The sequence below is a fragment of the Canis aureus genome, chromosome 3 (genome assembly GCF_053574225.1).
Source record: "Canis aureus isolate CA01 chromosome 3, VMU_Caureus_v.1.0, whole genome shotgun sequence".
Taxonomy (NCBI): domain Eukaryota; kingdom Metazoa; phylum Chordata; class Mammalia; order Carnivora; family Canidae; genus Canis; species Canis aureus.
In genome coordinates this window covers 84,303,273-84,323,790 of record NC_135613.1, presented here as the reverse complement: position 1 = coordinate 84,323,790, position 20,518 = coordinate 84,303,273, and the positions used below count along the sequence as shown (strand labels likewise).

Genomic DNA, 20,518 nt, shown 5'->3' with positions numbered 1-20,518 from the left:
TAGGATATCTACAATAGGTTAAAATACTTTAAATATATTTAAAATCTGTAAGTTTATATTAATATTAAAAAAATAACTCATTGGTCAATCTTTGAGGATGCTGGGAGACCCACCACATTATTCAAAAAAAATGGTGAATGATGGCAAGGAATCCAGCCTTTCTCTCTGGATGTACTCAGGTAAACAATTATTTGATGAAGGAAATTTCTTTATAGAAGCATTCCAACTAATAAATGAAGAGAGGATGATTGGCGTGGAATATTGCCATTTTTCATTTCCTAATGAAATGGGGATCTAGGCAATGATCATCAACAATAATCTGCAATGGCCAGGAAAAAGCTGATGAGGCACTTTATGATGGATAGAACAACCTAACCCTCTGGACACTGTTCATACCACTGTGGGCCTCCTGGTGTTGTCTCTCCCATTGCATTTTACCACATATGAAGTCCCAAAAAACTGAACCTGAATTTGATCGAGTCTCCAGATTCCACTTCCAGCTTGTAGGAAGCACAGTAAACAAAATGGAACAAGTAAAAGACACACAAGGATGCAATCAGCAAAATCTGACTGTGGGAAGATCTCGAGGACAAATGACCTAGTTTCTTCCACATGTAAGTTGTGAAGGAAAAGAAGGGGAAAAGGAATTTACAGATTCAAGGAGACATTATCAGTCAGATGCGATATGTGGACCCTGTTTGGGTCTTGATTTCAACAAACTATTAAAAACAGCAGTATGAGACAGTTGGGGACATTCTAACACCTACTAGGTATTTGATGATAATAGGGAATGATTGATTTTTTTTTTTAGATATGGTAATACATAAAATATGTAAGTTCTTTTCCTTTTAAGATATCTGCTAAGCCATTTACAGATGAAAATATATGTCTGAGGTCTGTTTCAAAATAATCTAGTAGGGGGAGCATGGGTGGGAGGATAGTAGACATAAAGTTAGCTGTGAGTTGATAATTGTTGAAGCTGAGTGATGGGTGCATCAGGTTTATTATACTATTCTTTCTCTCTGATGTGTTTGAAATTTATTATTATAAATGGGAAAGTTATTTTGATAAAACTTTCTAAAAGGCTTTGCAGATGCTGAAAAAACTTACATTCCCACCCACAATACACAAGAATGCCTATTTACACTCACCCTTGCCACACTGACTATTTGCATTCTTCTAAAACTGTGCTAATCTGATAGCCAAAATGGCATTTTGTTGTTTTAATATTAAGGCATGGTTTTAATTAGAACTTTTGCTGCCACTGGTACCTCAAAGAGCCCTTCATCTTCTTTAATCTCCAGAAACAATCTGCTCGTCTCATGTTTTGTAGGCAGATAGCTCTATGAACCCTGGCATTACAAGGCAGTGTAACTTTTGGCTTAGTACCTTGCCTTACTGCTGTTTCCTTTCAGCCAGCATGGTTTTTATTTCTGGCTATAATAAATACCTCCGAGATTGTCAGTTTATTCTGTGACCTGGAAAAATTCAGGATAGAAAGTTAGAGAGTTCAACACAGATGATGGATGCTTCCTGCCTCCTCCCACCCCCCTTCAATGGTTTATAGTGGTAGCAAAATTCACTTGAAGCCTTTTCCATAAATGCATCCCCTTGTCCTTAAGAAAGATACTGGCAGTCTCTGGACCTAGAAGCAGTCTCCCCGTTGTTTCTGAAAGTGAACATGTGTGACTCCCCACACACTGAGAAGGAAATATGCTACACTGATAATTGGTCTCAGTAGGGATCCAGAAGCATTCTGTTGTATTTGCTGCCGTCCAATGTAGTTTCATATTCCACTTCTCAGATAAATTGTATCCTGCAATGCATTATTTCTGAAATTACATTTCAGAAATAATAACAGAGTGTGATGCTAGGTGGGAAGGAGAAAGTATACCCTAAGTTTTACAAATTCTTTTTCCTTTTGCCATGTCTTAGTGTGCATGACCAAGTGCACGGGATTAACGTATTTTCGCTGCTCATTCACTTCCTCTAAGTGAAATTGGCACACACAGCTCCTATCCTTGCTGCCTGTCTGGTGCCTCAGGAGCAGGTGTGCTTACCTTGTGGCTCTGGTATGCAAGGTGTGCGTGATGTGTACCTCCTTGGGCGCCCTCCTTGGACAGACTCAACTCCCTAGGAACCAATTGCGATGTGGTGGAAAAAGCAGAGTCAGAAATTGAATTTCGTCCCTGTCACTTAGGAGCAGTGTGGTCATGTTACCCAACCTCAAAGGAATTTAAATACATGCCTAGCTCTCCTGAAATACCAGTCAGATTGGAATTGTTAATTAAACAAATGTGTAAGGTGTGCCTACTGTGTGTCAAGGCCTGTGCTACGTAGGAATACACAGTGGTTACCCAGAAGTGATTGTCATGAACTCCCTTGTCCCTTTCCAACAGTGGCCCCTGTGATTCTGGGCTACATGCAGCCTCTGTTTTAGCGTCAGTTCTTCAAGCTAATGTGGATGTGTTCTCAAGCCTTGTCTTTGCTGCAGCCTCTTAGGAGAGTTCCAGCATCCTCCAGGGGGGAGGATGTTGTTGGGACTATGTTAATGTCACCTTTCTCAGTGGTGGCGAGAGGCCAGCGGTAGCCTTGTCTAACTGCAGTCTTTCTAGCAGCATCTATTGGGAAAAAATCAACAAAAAAAAAAAACATCGTGGCTTCACTGGGCTGACCCTGGATTACTGAATTCATTCTTTTCAGTTGGCTCTGCAAAGCGATAAAGAATGTATGAGAGTCAAGGTGGATATCTATGCTGTAGTTTGTTCAGGGTGTGATAACATTCATCACAAACGCTGGCCTGAAATTGAAGTGGCTTGGAATAGGGGGCGAGACAGCATGGAGCTCTCAGGCAGCAAGAATAGCTTGGGGGAGGGATGGGAAGGGGTGCAGGGGGGCGCAGGGGGGTGCAGGGGGAGAGGTGGTACATGCGGCTTCATTGCCCGAAGCCTCCTGCTCTTTTCCTTGGGGAGTCCCACTTCAGTGGGTGTTTTTTTTCTGTTTTCACTGAGGCTGAAGCATTTCCCTGAATTTTGTCCTCTTACATAAAGCCTCTGAAAGGCCCTGAACCAGAGATGAAATGTCACAGAGGAGTCTGGCTCCTGGGTTAAATGGATGCATGTTTAAGCACGCGCATGCTATTTTGAGGTGACTGGTTTTATCCGCTCTCTGGAGCCTGTTTCAGATGTCGGGCAATGATCTTTAGCTGCCGGATAGGTCACATTCTGTGTACACGCACGATGCTGCGTCTTCACGGAGTTTAAGGAGTTCTTAGAAGCACAACTGAAAGAGAATCCTCTGTGAATACTGTAGAGCTTCTCTACATGCTTGAAGGGGTTGATGTCGTTTCTTAAGGGCCAAACATGTTTATACAAATGAGTCTTCATTGAATCCCTGCTACGTGTGAGCTGTCTCGTAAGGTTGCAGACGATATATGTGATATCTCGGTCCCTAAAGAACTTATGATAAGAGTAATCGATTCTTGCTAATATTAAGCACTTTCTAAAGGCCAGACACCCTACTACTGGCCTCACATATGTACAGTGTCACTTAATCCTCATGGCAACCAGTGACGTATGTATTACTGTGTCCATTTTACAGATAAAGAAACTGAGGTTCAGAGAAGTTTATTAACTTGCCAAGGAGTAGGGCCAGGATTTTGATCCAAGTCTCCGTGGCTCCAAAGCCCATGGTCTACTTCCCTGATGTGCAGTTGGAGAGACGAGAAGGGGTCACGCAAAAATGCATACTAATTGAAATCTGGATGGTGTTTGGCAATGAATACAAAGCTATGAGGGACAGCTAAAGTGTGATATGTCGGAATCAAGATTCTAAAAGATCTTGGCGGACTGGAAGAAGAGAAAAAGTGATAAAATGAAATATACTGGTGATAAATGCAAAATCCCCCCTACCCCCCACATACACTTAAGTAAAACTCAGCTATTTAAGTCATGAGGAGGAGTGAAATGGCTTAATAGCATGATGTGAGGGGAAAAAAAGGACTCAGGGATTTTAGTTATTTGCCAGTTCAAAGTGGGTCAGCAGTAGAACAATGGCTGTCATGAATGTTAATGTAATCTGAAGCCATATTCATTAAAAAATGTGGAATCCATTAAGGGATAAGTGAAGACAACAGAATGATGAGGGATCTGGAAACTGGGCCATGGGAAAACAATTGGGCAAATTAGTGGTTTTGGTCTTAAAATATTTGAAGGACTCAGTGTCTTCACTGATTCTATGTCCCTCGAGGGAAAAGGTGCAGGTCCTGGCCACCGTGTGAAGATGCGCACGGGGAGACCTTGACCCCACAGAACCATCACTGAATGAGTCCAAATGATTCGGGCTGCCTGGTGAGGTGATGAAATGTTGGCGCAGAGGCTGAACGAGGCTGTAGGGCAGGATTCTATGACTCCAGATGCTACAGGTATCAGAGGAGAGGAGAGTCAGGGAGAGCTCGAGTGCTCAAGGGTGGTTGATGGAGACACTGGAACCCAACAGGATTTGGAAGATTGGCGAGGCAAGAACATTCTAGGCGAGGACAACAACAGAGGAAGATAAAGAAAAGTGGAGTAGGCATTAAAAAAACTTGCTTTATTTATTGAACTGGAAAGGGACGTGGCTTGAGTATGATTTATGGTGCTAATTGGGAAGGAGAAATAAGATTGAATGAAGGAATCTGGGGTTCCCTAGAACCCTGTGACACTTATTGGGCAGTGAACTTTTTAAGGTGCCATTTATTTTTTGCCAGTATATTTGGTAAGGTAGTTGTAACCCAATACATGCCCCACACCTTGTCTTACTTGCAAAAGACTAACTTCAACCTGAAACAAATAAGCAACTCTCACTTACCTAAAAGCCTTAGCCTCTCTGAAGGGTGTGAAAGGAGGGCTATTGACCACTGAATTTTACCACCTGGGTGTTATTACCATGCATTTATTTTTATTTTATTTTTTTTACTTGTTAAAAATTTTATTTATTCGTGAGAGAGAGAGAGAGAGAGAGAGAGAGAGAGAGGCAGAGACACAGGCAGAGGGAGAAGCAGGCTCCAGGCAGGGAGCCCGACGTGGGACTCGATCCTGGGTCTCCAGGATTACACTCTGGGCCGAAGGCACGATAAACCACTGAGCCACCCGGGCTGCCCATGCGTTTAGTTTAGTGTTTTTTTTTTTTTTAATTTTTAAAAAAGATTTTATTTTTATTCATGATAGACACACACACACACACACACACACACACACACAGAGAGGCAGAAGCAGACTCCATGCGGGGAGCCTGACATGGGACTCGATCCTGGGACTTCGGGATCACTCTTGGGGCTGAAGGTGGCACTAAACTGCTGAGCCCCCCCAGGGATCCCCCACGTGTTTAGTTTTAAAAGTGAAATGGTCGAAGATCAGGTCGGATCACTACATACACGGTGTTGTGGTCAACCTGAAAAGGCAGGAGGGATCCCCTGACTCAAAATTGAGTTCAGATGTTGAGACAGGACACCCGACATGCACCGCGAGGGTATGGAAAGCTTGTTATGTATTTGAAGTGTCTGGGGAGCCAGGGCAGGCCCAAAGCGGGGAGCACCCGGGCTTTCCTACCAGTTTCCCCGCCTTGGGGCAACAGCGCAGCGAAGGCAAATCCATTCCAGCCTAGAGATGGAGAGTTTCGTCTTCGAGGTCATGAAGGGAACTGATGTGGAGAATCTCTCCCACCGCAACCTTGTATTGGGTGCGTGTGTGCGCGTGTGTGTACCAGCTAACTAAAAGCACACGTGCGCTAACTTTCCGGTTACACTTTGTCCAGGCCTCATTACCCGTGCATAACCAGGTGTTACCTTCCATTGAGGGTGTGGACGGTTCAGACCCTTTGGCAACTCTGCAGAACCCTCTGGGCAGACTGGAGGCCAAAGAGGAAGAGGACGAGGATGAGGATGAAGATACCGAGGAAGATGAGGAGGAGGATGGTGAGGACACAGACCTGGACGACTGGGAACCCGATCCGCCTCGGCCCTTCGACCCGCATGACTTGTGTAAGTGGAGCTGGCCCCGCGAGCGTGTGCGAGCACGGGCACCGGGGACACGGCTGCTGTCTGCCGAGGGCTTCCTGTGTGCAGACTCCGGGCCGCGTGCTCTGCTCGTGCCGGCTTGCCCCGGAGGCCTGATGCTCTCCAGGGGGCTCCGATTTTACCAAAGGAGGAACGAAGGTCAGAAGCGGCTAGGCAGCCCGCTCCGTGTCACCCCGGGGGTGAGTGGTGGGTCAGGCTCGGAGCCCAAGTCTCTGACACCGGTGCCTGCGCTGTCAAACCACTAGGGTGAGTGTGTCTGGTTCTGGGATGTTCCTGGGCTATTCGGCTGTTTCAGCTTTAACAAGTGTGTTCTGCTGCCTCCCCTCTCTTCACGGTAACCTTTTAAACATGCCTGTTATGTTCCAGGCCCCAGTCTTTACATTTCCTAAGCTGATCAATGCTTTCCTTAGTCTTAAGATCGGGTGGGTAGCTTTCCCGAGGTTGTGTTCGGTTGTTTGGAGGGTCAGGGTTCAAACTCAGGTGGTCTGGTGCCAGTGTGCCCCCTGTTAACCAGAAGGCTGACTGCCTCGCTCTGCGGCCTGCTTTGGGAGAGGGTGGGAGGGTTCCTGCTTCCACCTGCCAAATGATTGCTCCTTGGTATCAATTTTCATGCTTATGGCAAAATTCTTATCTCATTTATCTGAGTTACTGAGGCTGTTCAGCGCTCTGTGGTCTCCCCAAGGCTCCTGGGACCTTCTGTGTGGTGATGGTGAGGCCTATGTGCATGGGGCCACTGCTCATTTCCATATCCAATAGAGAACTTCCTCGTTTTATTTTTCCTTGAATTCATAAGTTTTCAAGGTGGACTCCTTAGTCAAATACCATAAAATTACTCTATCTTACAAATAGTAAGAACAGGAGAAATGGGAAGTTCCTATTTCCCAAGCCAGGTCATCACCCAGTTGGAGTTGGGCAAAATAATTAATGTGTTAAGGGTCATGAGTATGGTGCCTCTGGGGTCCAGGCACTTTTCTCTGTTTCGTGGCCATTTCCATCTAGTTCTGGCAGTTAGTTTACAGGTGGGTGCCCCTGGGAAAGAGTGAGTATGGATGCTTAGTGCAAAGTGATCATTCCTAGAAGGAGCTGAAAATGGGACCCGTCTGGGCCAGGCTAACTGTGTCACTCAAGAGAATGAAGGATGGAATGCTAAATTCATTCATTTTAGCCTTATCTTCACGCAATATGCATTGAGGTCTCCAACTGTACAGCACCTCTTCTGTTTGAGTTAGACGTGCCCAGGTAATGAGGCTTTTATGACTCCCTTTGAAGAAACTGAGTGAATGGTATTGTCAGGGTTTCCTAAATAGCTTTACTGAGATATAATTTACAAAGTCTAAAATTCAACTATTTTGTCTCATCAGATTTTGCAGCATTTATCCTCATAAGCTCTTCTTTTTTTCTTTTCTCTCTTCAGATCTGTTATAATTGATTTGTGAATTTACGGGGCTATGTTTGACTTAATCTCCAGTAGAAAAATAAGTCACTGCCTGTGTATTATTTTTGGCAGGCACAAGCTAATTCTGCTTGGTTTCAGAGGAACAGGACGGGATTTTATTGGTCTATGAAAGCTAACATACTACACCTGAATGAGGGGTATAACTGTAGTAGTCAATTGAATTTGGTCTTGCAAACTTAGATATGGGGGATTTTTCAGGTTAGAACTTTGTGTCTGAGATCAAGTGATGTTGAGGAATTTGACTTTAGAATTTTCTTTCTTTTGCAGGGTGTGAGGAGTGTAATAATGCACATTCCTCAGTGTGCCCAAAGCATGGCCCCTTGCATCCCATCCCTAACCGGCCTGTGCTCACTAGAGCGAGAGCAAGCCTCCCCCTGGTCCTCTACATCGATAGGTTCCTCGGAGGGGTGTTCTCCAAAAGGCGCATTCCCAAGCGCACCCAGTTTGGCCCTGTGGAGGGACCCCTCGTCAGGGAGTCTGAGCTGAAAGACTGTTATATTCATCTGAAGGTAATTTATGCTTTATCATATTTCACGCTTGCTCTTGATAACTTTTAAAGGCGCATGTGTTTTCTTACTGGTTCTCTTAATTCAATTCTATAACAGTTGTTTGCTAGTATTTTCCTTTCTCTGCTGAATTTGTTTTATTTTTATTTATTTATTTTTTCCTGCTTAATATGTTTTGAATGGAAACATTTTCCCTCCCACCACTAAATTGGAGATCGCAATCTCAGTCTCCTAAAGCATTATATGAATAATTTTGAGAGGTGTAGCTCTTAGGGGCCAGATTAGTTTGTTGGAGTTGGTGTAACAAATACCACAGACCGGAGGTACTTAAAGAATGGAAATTTACTTTCTTACAGCGCTAGAGGCTGGAAGGCCAACAGCCAGGTGCCGGCAGGGTGGGGTTGCTCTAAGGCCTCTGTTCTCTCCTTGCAAACATCTCTTCTCTGTGTCTGCGTGCCTTTAACCTGTGTGTGCACGCATCCTTGGTGTCTCTCCATGTGTCCCTATCTCCTTTTCTTGTAAGGACCCCAACTGGATTGGATTAGGACCCACTCTGATGCCTTAATCACCTCTTTTAACTTAGTTACCTCTTGAAAAGCCGTATCTCCAAATATAGTCACATACTGAGGGGTAAAGACTTTAACATGTGAATTTGGTGGGGGCACAATTCAGTCCATAATAGGGGTTTTGACCACTTTTTCTTTTATTCTTTAAATTAATTTGATGTAGACTCGTGTAATCTGCTAAGTACCAATAACATTTTCAGGAAAACCCCTTGTCAGTTTTTGAAACAGGTCTGTCCTGTTGAATCTTTTGTTAAAGAATAGTTCACTGTATGTTAAAGTATATTTATATTGATCTCTCTTCTTTACATTTGATGCTCTTGCTTCTGTCCAACACCTGTGTTGTCTGCTTCTTGGAGAGCTACTCTGGAGAACCAAGAAAGGGCAGCAGGAAGGGAGAGTTTTTGGGGTTTGATTTTTTTTTTTGAGCAGTCATTTTGCTGTCATGGGGAAGTTTTCTTCGGTAAATGCTCAAGACCTTCAAGAAAGAATATCATTTTTTAAAGAGAAATACATATCACGAAGGTACTCATCATAAATAAAGGCAGTTGAATCCCTGAAGTAAGCAACTTTTACAGAACTAGAGAGTATTTTGCTTGCATTTCTCAGCTTATTTGTAGTATTTGTTGATGTGTTAATGATGAAGCCTCACCTAAAGCTATACAGTGATATTATTAACTTGAACATTTTGCCAGGTGATTCTGCTACAGGTGAGTCTTCAAAAAGTGGCCCTTTCCTTTTATATTTGGCAAGACACAATCTTGCCAGATACACTGGCAAAGACACTGTATCTTTCTAGATACAAAAGGAAGGATCAGGATATGTGGTTACTTTAAGGAGTGGTATTTTGTATATTATTACATTAATGTATATCATATTAAAAGTTTTGTTTTTATTTTGTTTTGTTTTGTTTTTTGGTATGGCTTTTTGTTTTCTCTTTGGTTACAGGTTTCTCTTGACAAAGGGGACAGAAAAGACAGGGATTTGCATGAAGACCTGTGGTTTGAATTGTCTGATGAGACCCTTTGTAACTGGATGATGTTTGTACGTCCAGCCCAGAACCACCTGGAGCAGAACCTGGTGGCTTACCAGTATGGCCACCATGTGTATTACACAACAATAAAGAACGTAGAACCCAAACAAGAACTGAAGGTATAGTGCTGGGTCAGGGGTACCTTTGTTAGGAATAGTGACCGTTTAATGCTTTTCTTATTTTTTTTTTCCTCTGAAGGGGGATTCTTATAAAAATGGTCCTTTCCTTATAATTCACTTATGTGTTGAGTACCTGCTGTGTACAGTACACTTATAACAATCCTATGGATAAAACAGAATGAAAAGTACATGACTTTTGGGTCTGTCAAAGGCCTCCACTAAGGCATTAGGCCCTAGCGTAAAGAAGTAGTCGTGTTTGGGGAGCAGACTGGTTTTTTTGGAGTGATTAAAGTTGGGGTCACTTAACATTATTTACACACTGAAGAATTAGCTGGAAACAGGGGATCTCAAAAAAATGGAATTTAGGTGTACCGGCTAGATTTCTTTGCTTCAATACTTCATTTTACCCAAATAATAGGCACTGACTTCTGATTTCAGGAATATATTTTTTGGGGGGATAACTCTGTAGGAATTTGTCTAAATATTAACTTTTGATGACATAATGAAAATTCTGTTGTGATTCTAAGGGAACATTCCAGATATAGATGAAAAAGAGATGAGAAATGATTTTATCAGTAAATGAACATTGAATTACACAGGGCTTCGATGTGGTAAAAGTGAGAAATAGGTATGTCTTTAGGGGGAGAACAAAGACCTAGACTTTGTTCAAAAGCTGTATAAGACCTGTGTCTTTGTAAAAGGGGATTCATATCTCACATCATCTATCCCAATACATTCCCTTTTTTTTTTTTTTAAGATTTTATTTATTTATTCATGAGAGACACACAGAGAGAGGCAGAGACACAGGCAGAGGGAGAAGCAGGCTCCATGCAGGGAGCCCGATGTGGGACTCGATCTCAGGACCCTGGGATTATGACCTGAGCCGAAGGCAGGCGCTCAACCCCTGAGCCACCCAGGCGCCCCCCAATAAATTCTTGATACTGAAGTGAATACTTCTTGCCTGTGGAGGGGAGATTATTCTCTCTCTCAAAGCAGTAGATAGAACTGTAGAGGTAAAGACAGGCAGAAACAATTAAATAAGAATATAATAGTTCAGCATAATGGACAACCAAAACAATAGAATGAAAAGGAAGCAACAGAATGGGAGAAGTATTTGTAATACAAGTTAAAAGGTTAAAAATAAAAACTGAGAGCACCTGAGTGGTTCATTTAGTTGAGCATCAGACTCTTGATTTCATCTGGGGTCATGATTTTTTTTTTTTAAAGATTTTATTTATTTATTCATGAGACACACAGAGACAGAGATGCAGAGACACAGGCAGAGGGAGAAGCAGGCTCCATGCAGGGAGCCTGATGTGGGACTCGATCCCGGGTCTCCAGGATCATGCCCCGGGCCGAAGGCGGTGCCAAACCGCTGAGCCACCCGGGCTGCCCTGGGGTCATGATATTGGAGTCCTGAGATTGAGCCCTGGGTCGGGCTCCGCGCGGGCTCTGCACTAAGTGCGGAATCTGCTTATCTCTCTCTCTCTGCTGTTCCCCTTGCTTGCTCTCTTTTTCTGTCTCTTTCTCAGATAAATAAATAAATAAAACCTTAAAAAAAAGGATAAAAACTGAGATGGTTGAGCTGGGTGTTTGACTTTGGCTCATGTCGTGGTCTTGGGTCATGGGATTGAGCCTCCTGTCTGGCTCTGTGCTCTGTGGGAGTCTGCTGGAGATTCTCTCTCTCTCCCTCTGCCCTTATTTCCCCCCACCCCCAATAAATAAATAAATCTTACAAAAAGAAAATGAAAACTAAGTGAAAATACCTCTAACCTCTCTGGTATCCACATGGACACATGAATGCTGGGAATTGACTTTATTTGGAAGAGAAACACTTTTAGTAAAGAAATGTTAAGTACTTTTTTCAATGTTAATAATTTTAAACCCTTAAAACAACTATGAGTTACTATTTTTGTTAAATTAGCAAAAATAAATGGATACAGTACAGGGAATGTGAAGGTTTAAAAAATAGGGACATTTGTCACAGAATTGCAATATTTTATAAAATATTTCTGGCAGTGTATAGTAAAAATGTTCTTGGCTGAATAAACCTAATCCTTGAAAATTAGTCTGAGGAAATAATTATAAACAAAGATAGAGCCAGATACATTCTAATTCTATAATGCTGTGTTTCACTGATTCAAACACCCATGACTTTAAGATGAACCATTAATACGCCATTAATAAAAATGCTGCTATCTAAGCTAGGTTATAGTGCTTATTTTTATCACCAAAACGTAATTTTTTACTTACTGCAGGAGCTGTATTAGACTTATTTAGAGATAATTTTGAAATCCTGTTATATTTCTGCATACTTAAAAAGGCACATATAAGCAAAATAAATTGGTTACTGTATAAACTGCCTGTGTTCAGTCTTTTTTTTTTTAAACTGAATCACTATTTTACTTTGTCATGGACGTTTGTGTTTTGTATATCTGTCATCTTCTGTGCCATCAAGTTGTTGATGATGCTGTATTATTTTTAAAATAAGTGATCTGCTATCATCTCTGGGGTATTTTCCCAAATGATTGATGGCATTTCTGTACAAGTTTCAACCCTGTGCTTTCCCACTACTGACTGGACCCATTTATGTCTTTTCCTCAATTAAAATACCTACCTTTGGAAGTTAAGTGGCTTTTGATGAAGTCAGTGGGAAGTTTCAGACAATTTGATGTTTGATGTATTAACAGGGGTCCTGCAAGGTGATCACACCAGCCTTGCATTGCTTTGACATTTCTTTTATTCATCCTCAGGCAGATGGCAAATATATATATGTATTTTTTTATTTTTTATTTTTTTGCCTTCTTTCGCATTGCTGGTCAAGTGTTAAGTCATGGTGTGCCAGAGGGGCACATAACTGAATGAGGTGAGAACAACGTAAAGAGCTTGGCTAGGTTTGTGCAGGAGCAATGAGCAGTTAGTAAAAGAAACTACATCCCCGCAGTGATTGCAAAATGCCATGGACCATGAGATGGTTTTTGAGATGTTAAAATATGAAAAATATACATCTTGGAATTGCTGGACTAGGGTAGAATTTATACCAGCAAAATGATAAATTATCTCAAAATCCAACTACACGTCATGGTCAAGTAAATTATAGAACACAGACTCTGTAGAATATTACTCCGTATTTAAAAATGGAGTCTTGATATAAATGTTTCCATATAGTTAAAATAGTATTCCATAATAATTATACATGTTAATTCATTTAGTAATTAATATATTGAACTCCTATTGTGTTTTAGACACTAGGAAAAGATAGACTGGTGCCTGTGTTCAGAGAGCTTGTATTCTAGAGGGAAAGTGGGCAGAAGGATGTAAGTAAGCAAATACAGTTGACCCAGGCATGTCTGGGTGGCTCAGTGGTTGAGTGTCTGCCTTCAGCTCAGGCTGTGACCCCAGGGTCCTGGGATTGAGTCCCACATCGGGCTCCCCATGGGGAACCTGCTTCTCCCTCTGCCTTTGTCTCTGCCTCTTTCTGTGTGTCTCTCATGAATAAATATGTAAAATCTTTAAAAAAAATACAGTTGACCCTTGAACAAAATGGGATTAGGGGCACTGCCCCCTCAAGCAGTTGAAAAATCAATCTACATGTAACTTTTGACTCTTCAAAAACTTAACTGTTAATAGCCTACCGTTAATTAGAAGCCTTACCAATAACATAAACAGTTGACTAACACATACTTCATATGTGGTATGTATTATCTTACGGTAAAGTAAACCAGAGTAAAGAAATGTTATTAAGACAATCATAAGGAAGAGGATGTGCATTTATGGTACTGTACTATAAAAATCTGTGTGTAAGTGGACCCAGGGAGTTCTACCCCTGTTATTTGAGGGTCAGCTGTAATAACACAGAGTGGTTAAGTGCTATGAAGGAAACAAATGGTCCAAAAAGAGCAGGTATCAGGAAAGGGACCAATTTATAAATGCTGGAGAGGGAAGGCCTTGCTGAGGAGAGGATAATTAGGCTGAGGGCTGAGGATCGGGAAGGGAGGGGCCAGTGGTATAGAAGGGGCAGGGGAGGCCAAGGGGAAGAACCCAACACTCCTGATGGTGGAAGAGCAGGGATGAAGGTTGGGGTGGGACAGACCTTGGCCTGTGTGAGGAACTACAAGCAGGGAGACAGCGAGAGGGATAGGAGCTGGAATAGGTCATGGAGCCCTTTCGAGCCCTTCATTGAGCGTTGCAGGTTTTTTATGAGCAAGAAGCTGCTTAGGCATGCGAGAGATGAAATCCGATTGTGTTTTAAGAAGCCTTCTCTGCTCTTGTGGGAAGAGTGGATCGGAAGGAGCAGAAGTGGAAAAGGAGACACCCGTTAGAAGACCAGGCAAGAGCTAGCTCATCTTGGCATGGATCATGGTGGGAGAAGACTGAATGGAGAGCATCTGAGGAGTTCACACCTTTCTTCCCAAAAGAATGACAGAAGAACACAGAGAAATCCAAGATACCTTTTAGGTTTCCAGTCTGAACTGCTGCGTGAAAGGCAGGGTGTTTATTGAGATGGAGAAGATGGGTAGGGGTGGGGGGTGCGATAGGGAAGCATCTAGAATTCAATTCTAGATATATCAAGTTTGAACCGTCTGTGAAGCAGTTCAGTGCAAAATACTAGGCAGGGAGTAGGATATACACAGAGGGAACAGAGAGGGAGAATCTGGGTGGAGATACTAATTTAGAGTTGGTTGGAAATGGATGTGACCATTTTAGGGAAAAATAAGAAGGCTCTGGATTTGATGAAGCTCTGAGGCTGCGTAGAGAGGAAGGAGAGGAAGAAGAGCCAGACAAGGAGACTGAGCAGAGGCAGCCAATGGGGGAGGGAGGGAAGAAGAGACTCAGGAGGATGTGGTAGCGTTGGGAATCATCATCTGTGATCCCAGCAAGAGCTGTTTGGTGACATGTTGTGGTGGATGTCACTCTGACTCCAGCTGTGTAAAAACCCATGTTTACATGCAGATAAAACAACCAGAAGAGGCTGTGTTTTATTTTGATGAAGAGACTATTACTATTATCTCTTGTGAAGTTGTTCTAATAACAAAAACAATTTTTTTTAAAAAGGAAAAAGAAAACACACAGTGAGTGTGTCTTGGCAAATGGACTTCCTGACTGACCATCTGGTGTTAAAGAGATCAGCTCACAGTGTGGATTTTTGTTGTTGTTGTTTGTTTTTCGTGGGTTGTGGGAAAACCAGACTTGTTTGGTGTAAGCAGCAGAAAGAATTTAAGCATGCAAAGTACATCTGGTGATGTCCTTTAGTTCTTGATGATGTGCTTGGTTCTTGCAGGTGTGGTATGCTGCATCCTATGCTGAGTTTGTGAACCAGAAAATTCATGACATTTCTGAGGAAGAAAGGAAAGGTGGTTGGACTTTTTTGTCTTTTCTCTTTTCTATATGAATTCTAAATTGTATATATTACATCATTATGCAACATCCAATTTTCCAATCTCAATATATTAAGAAGGTATTGCAATAGGTTTTTTTTTTTTTTCAGCTACACATCCTTGTCTTATTCTAGGATCAAATCGACAGTGACATATTTACATTTCTTTCATGAGTGGCTGGAAAATAGCATTTAATATAATGAAAACTTCCAGATACTCAATTAGAACCTAGACCTGAGGACAATCTCTATCTAGATTTAATCATCCCTGAGAACATTAGCAAGGCAAGCATTGACTTTGTTTTTAATGTGAATGTTACTGAAGCATAATTTACATACAGAAAAGTGCACAAATTGTAAGGATACAGCCCAAAGATTTTCACAAAGTGAACATACCTGTGTAACCTGCACCCAGATCAAGAAACCGAACGTGCCCAGTACTTGGGGGTCCCTTGTGCCTTTTTCACTCTCAAGTATAACTAATATCCTGACTTCTAATACCATGGATGCTCATTACCAAACTTCATATAACTAGAATTATATATGTTCTGAGGATCTTTTGCCCGACATGTTTTGAGATTTATCCATATTATTGCATATTTTTGTAATGTGTTCATCCGCATTGCTATTTGGTAGTCTAGTGTGTGAATATGCTATAATTCATCCATATATTTCACTGTAGTTGAAAATCTGGGTTGTGCAGGGCAGTTCTGACACTTACCTGGGTTAGGTCACATTTTGCAGGTTAAGCGCAAGTCTTAAGTCTTTCACAAGACTCTCTTTACTTCAGCTACCAGCTGCAAGCTCTGGGGTCCCCATGCCATCTGCACTGCTGACCGACTAACTACAGTTTAGGGAGCTAGAGCCTCTCTAGGTGTGATCATTTACTAGAATGACTCACAGAACTCAGAAAAGTGCTCTACCTAAGATTACAGTTTTACTATAAAGGATACACCTCAGGACCATCCCCATGAAGAGGTACTCAGGGCAAGGTTTGTGTGGGTTCCAAATATGAAGCTTCCATGTCCCTAGGCCATGTCACCTCTATGGCACGTTGATGTATGATTACCAACCTGGGAAGCTCACCTGAGCTTCGGTGTCCAGAGCTTTTATCGAGGCATCAAGACATAGGCATGGTTGATAGAATCATTGGCTGCATGATCGGATTCACTCTCCAGCTCTTGCTCCCTGGCCAATATCACCCAGCTCAGAGCTCCAGCCCTGCAATCAGATGGTTACAGACACAGGGACCCCTGTCCTGGGTTGTATTAGCAGACACTCAGGTGGGGTCAAAGACTACCACGATGACACTCCTCTTATGTGGGATGTTCCAAAGACTTAGAGGTTGTTTGCCAGGAACCAGGGGCAAAAACCAGCCTAATTCTTTATTATACAAACAGGGTTGTTTCCAGTTGCTGGCTATTTTGAAGAATGCTACTGTGAACATTCTTACACATGTCTTTTAGTGAACATGTGTGCCTATTTTTGTTGGTGCGCATTCAGGAGTGGAAATGTTGGGATTGGGCGTGCCAATCATCAACATTAGTAGATACTTTAACATTTTGTTAAAGTAATTATACTGGGCATTGACTTTTAAGGTTTTTTTGTGATACAGTGGGTCCTCGGCTTACAAACCCTGGATCTGGATCACTAAGTTCTCTGAATACAGATTTCCATTGTAACACTTTCCGTCTTTCCAGTGTGGTGAGGTTCTGTGTGAGTGTCTGTCAGGGAGATGGGAAAGGGTAGCATGACTGAGTTTGTTCCTTGGGTGTCTTACATGAATACAGCCGAAAATAAGATCCTAAAAAATGCTCTTTGTCCACCTGTAGCCTTTGATTTTATAGCAAAGTGGTAAGACAAATAGCAGACGCTATGTTTATGAGCCCCGGGCTGCATGAGATGAGAATGGTGGGGTTACTGGGCATTTGAGTTTTATTGCTGTCTATTGATCATCGCCATTATGATTTCTCTCCTGTGACTGTAGTTCTTCGTGAGCAAGAGAAGAATTGGCCCTGCTATGAATGTAACCGCCGATTTATAAGCTCGGAGCAGTTGCAACAGCATCTCAATTCCCATGATGAAAAACTGGATGTGTTTAGCAGGTATCACAAGGGAGAAGGTTTTACAAACTTAGTTGTTAAAGGTCCAGATTCATTTCCATATTGTCAGTAAACTAACGGATGTTTCTGTGTGTAGACAGGTTATCAGGTGGGCTGCAGAGGGAAATTTCTTATCTGTCATTTCTCTTTCCCTGCCCCCATCCTCATCTACTGCTGAGTTCTTTTCCAGCACAACCAGAGTGCACAGCAATAGGAAATCCTTCCCCCTTAGCTAAACCTATCCCCTTAAATTCCTTCTAGGGTAGGAATTCTTGAGATAGCACGCATTCTGCATCTCTGATTTGCAAGCTTTTTTCAGAAGTAGAATTCCTTCATCAAACTAAATCATAAGTTTCATTCTACCATACAAAAAAAGATGAGAGAGAATCATATAGGTTGGGAGTAGGCAGGGGCCAGATCTGGTAGGCCTTGTGAGTAATGGTAAGAAATTTGGATTTTATTCTAAGCATGATAAGAAATCTTCAAAGGGTTCTGTGACGTATATGTTGAAATGTCGTGCTGGATGAAAATTAAAATGTCACTTTCACTTTCATTGGAGCAAGAGGAAAGGCAGGGGACCAGTTGGAAGCTATTTGAACAGTACAAGTGAAGAATGAGAGTGCTTTGGAATAGGCGGTACCAATGAGACAGGTGTAGGGTTGCCATCTTTTACAGGATTTGGAAAGAGAGGAGAGAGTGTGACGTGGCATTTAGGAAAGTGGGAAAGCCTCTGTTCTAGGAAAGTGCAGTGACTGCCTGTGATGTTAAGAGCGCACTGGAGGTTCATGGTCCTGTTGTTAAAGTGAGACCACTGGCATGGCCATCTGTCACCGTCCAGCTTCATTTGCTGTAATAATGCCAGTGCAGAGTGGCCAGGGAAGGGGACTGTGCAGTGTGGTGGTTTCTCCAACACAGCAAGAGTGATGGAACAGCAGTAGGGGTGGCGATCAGGAGCGTATACACAAGGGAGTGGTTACAGCGAATGACTTTGGAGTTTATGCGTGGAAGAAGGGAGAGAAAAGAGCAAGGGGATGTAGGACTGCAAATAGGCGACCGAAGGACTAGATTGGAGGTGGTAATGAGATGGAAGGATTGTTGAGTCCAGGCACTTGAGGGCGTGAGCTAGGAAGCTAGAGATAGCATTGGAGTGGACAGTGCATGGAAGTGGGGTAAGGGAGGCTCTGCACTTATCGAGGATGACAAGGTCTAGGATATGACCATGGGAGTAAATGTCTGAGGTGGGCAGAGGACACAGTGGGCATTAAATCACTCCCTGGCAGATGTCTGTGGAGCTCCGTGCATGGCTCTATTATAGCACTTTTAAATTGTATTGTGATTTTTTTGGTTTTGCTGCTCTGCTGCCCTCTACTAGACTTCTGAGGATAAAAATTGTCACATAGAGCTTGTCTTTATTGCCTAGCCTAGGGCGTGACGTGGCATATAGAAAGATTTATTGGCTGGGTGTTAAAAAGAAATTTGAGACAATTAGGAAAATTTGAACTTTTTGAATAGATTTAATAACACTGAGCAGCTATAATATTTTTTTAAGATATGGTAATGATATTATGATATATATATGTGTGTGTGTGTGTGTGTATATATATATATATATATATATATATATGGTGTATCATTATACACATAAAAGAGTCCTTATATTGTAGAGACATACTTGTGGAAATATTTGATGATGAAATGATGTCTGGGACTTACCTCAAAATAATCTAATGGGTATGTGTCGGTGTGGGAAATACTGGAGATATGAGAAATAAAGATTAGCCATGAATAGCTAAGTATTGGAAAATTAGGTAATGGGTACATTGGGTTCTTTATGGTATTCTCTACATTTACCTAGGTTCAGAATTTTCTATACTAAAGAGTCTTTTAAAAGTTCTGGAACAGCATATAATTCTTGTTAAATTGTTAAATAGATGAGTGGAGAAATAAAACATGATCTCATCAGTTTTATACATATCACACACACGCACATCTTTCCTTTTCTTTTTTTTGATTCCAGTAGAGTTAACACATGGTGTTATATTAGTTTCAGGTGTCCAATATAGGGATTCGGCACTTCCATATATTACTCAGTGCTCATCAAGTAAGTGTACTCTTAATCCTCTCACATGTTCGTCCTTGAAAAGAGATTCTAATGATACACCGACTGAATTCCTTTATTAAGGAATTTTCGTATGCCTGAAATCTGTTCAAGGAGATGAAGTTTATTTGGTGCTTACTAGGCATGTTATGGAACAGTTGAATTAGAAGTGTGTTTTGACTTTCCAGAAACTTATAGCAAAATAAGAAAGTTTTTTTGAATCTAGCCACATTTCTTGGAAGGAGCAGGAAGTGAAGCAGGAGGGGGAAAAGAGGGAGAGAATGGAATCTCGTCTCTGGGGACGTGCTGTAAGGCTTAACATGTTCAGTTCTGTATGCATTTCTCACATCATTTTGGAGATATGTTTGTGCTTTCAGAAGTTTCAGTAACAAAATGGTGTCAGTGCTTTGAGTTTTTAAACCCCCTTTTTTTTCCTGAATAATTTAAGAGATCTCTAGGCTCTATTGATGGCAAAGATGAGATACTTAGTGTATAAGTAAAGTATATAAGTACAAGGTGCCTGGGTAGCTCAGTCAGTCAAGCAGCCTACTCTTGGTTTTGGCTCAGGTCACGATCTCGAGTGGTGGGATTGAGCTCCACTTTGGAATCTGTGCTTAGAGCCTGGTGTCTGTTTGAGCCTCTTCCTCCCCCTCTCCCAATCCATTGTATGAGTGCTCTCTCTCTCTCTCTCTCAAAAAAAAAAAAAAAAAAGTTATGGATTCTTGGGTGGTTCAGTTGGTTGGGCATCTGCCTTTGGCTCAGGTCATGACCCTGGAGTCCTGGGATTGAGCCCTGTGTTGGGCTTCCTGCTCAGGAGAGAGTCTGCTTCTTTCTCTCCCTCTGCCCCTCCCCCATGGCTCATGCTCTCTCTCTCTCTCATGCTCTCTCTCTCACTCAAATAAATAGATAAAATCTTAAAAATAAATAAATAAGTAAATAATCTTAAAAAACACATTAAAAATGGGATGCCTGGGTGGCTCAGTGGTTTAGCGTCTGCCTTTGGCCGAGGGCATGATCCTGGAGTTTCCGGATACAGTCCCGCATCAGGGTCCCTGCAGGGAGACTGCTTCTCCCTTTGCCTGTGTCTCTGCCTCTCTCTCTGGGTCTCTCATGAATAAATAAATAAAATCTTAAAAAAAAAACAAACAAAAAAAATCCACATTAAAAAAAAGAAACTGTGTATCATCAAAATAGTTGTTCCCATTAGAA

At 42.0% G+C, this 20,518-nt stretch overlaps 1 protein-coding gene across 6 annotated transcripts in view; it reads left to right on the top strand.

The window, feature by feature from the left end:
• The window catches only part of PRDM10 (PR/SET domain 10), a 95,368-nt gene that overhangs the window by 45,781 nt on the left and 29,069 nt on the right, over nt 1–20,518 (top strand). For 4 of the 6 annotated variants that reach the window (XM_077894184.1, XM_077894183.1, XM_077894186.1 and 1 more), the window contains 5 exons: nt 5,794–6,019; nt 7,779–8,020; nt 9,529–9,732; nt 15,014–15,086; nt 17,097–17,214. In XM_077894184.1, coding sequence (XP_077750310.1) covers nt 5,794–6,019; nt 7,779–8,020; nt 9,529–9,732; nt 15,014–15,086; nt 17,097–17,214 — 863 coding nt within the window. The remainder of the gene's footprint in view (nt 1–5,793; nt 6,020–7,778; nt 8,021–9,528; nt 9,733–15,013; nt 15,087–17,096; nt 17,215–20,518) is intronic. The other 2 variants (XM_077894185.1, XM_077894182.1) reach the window with 1 other exon arrangement.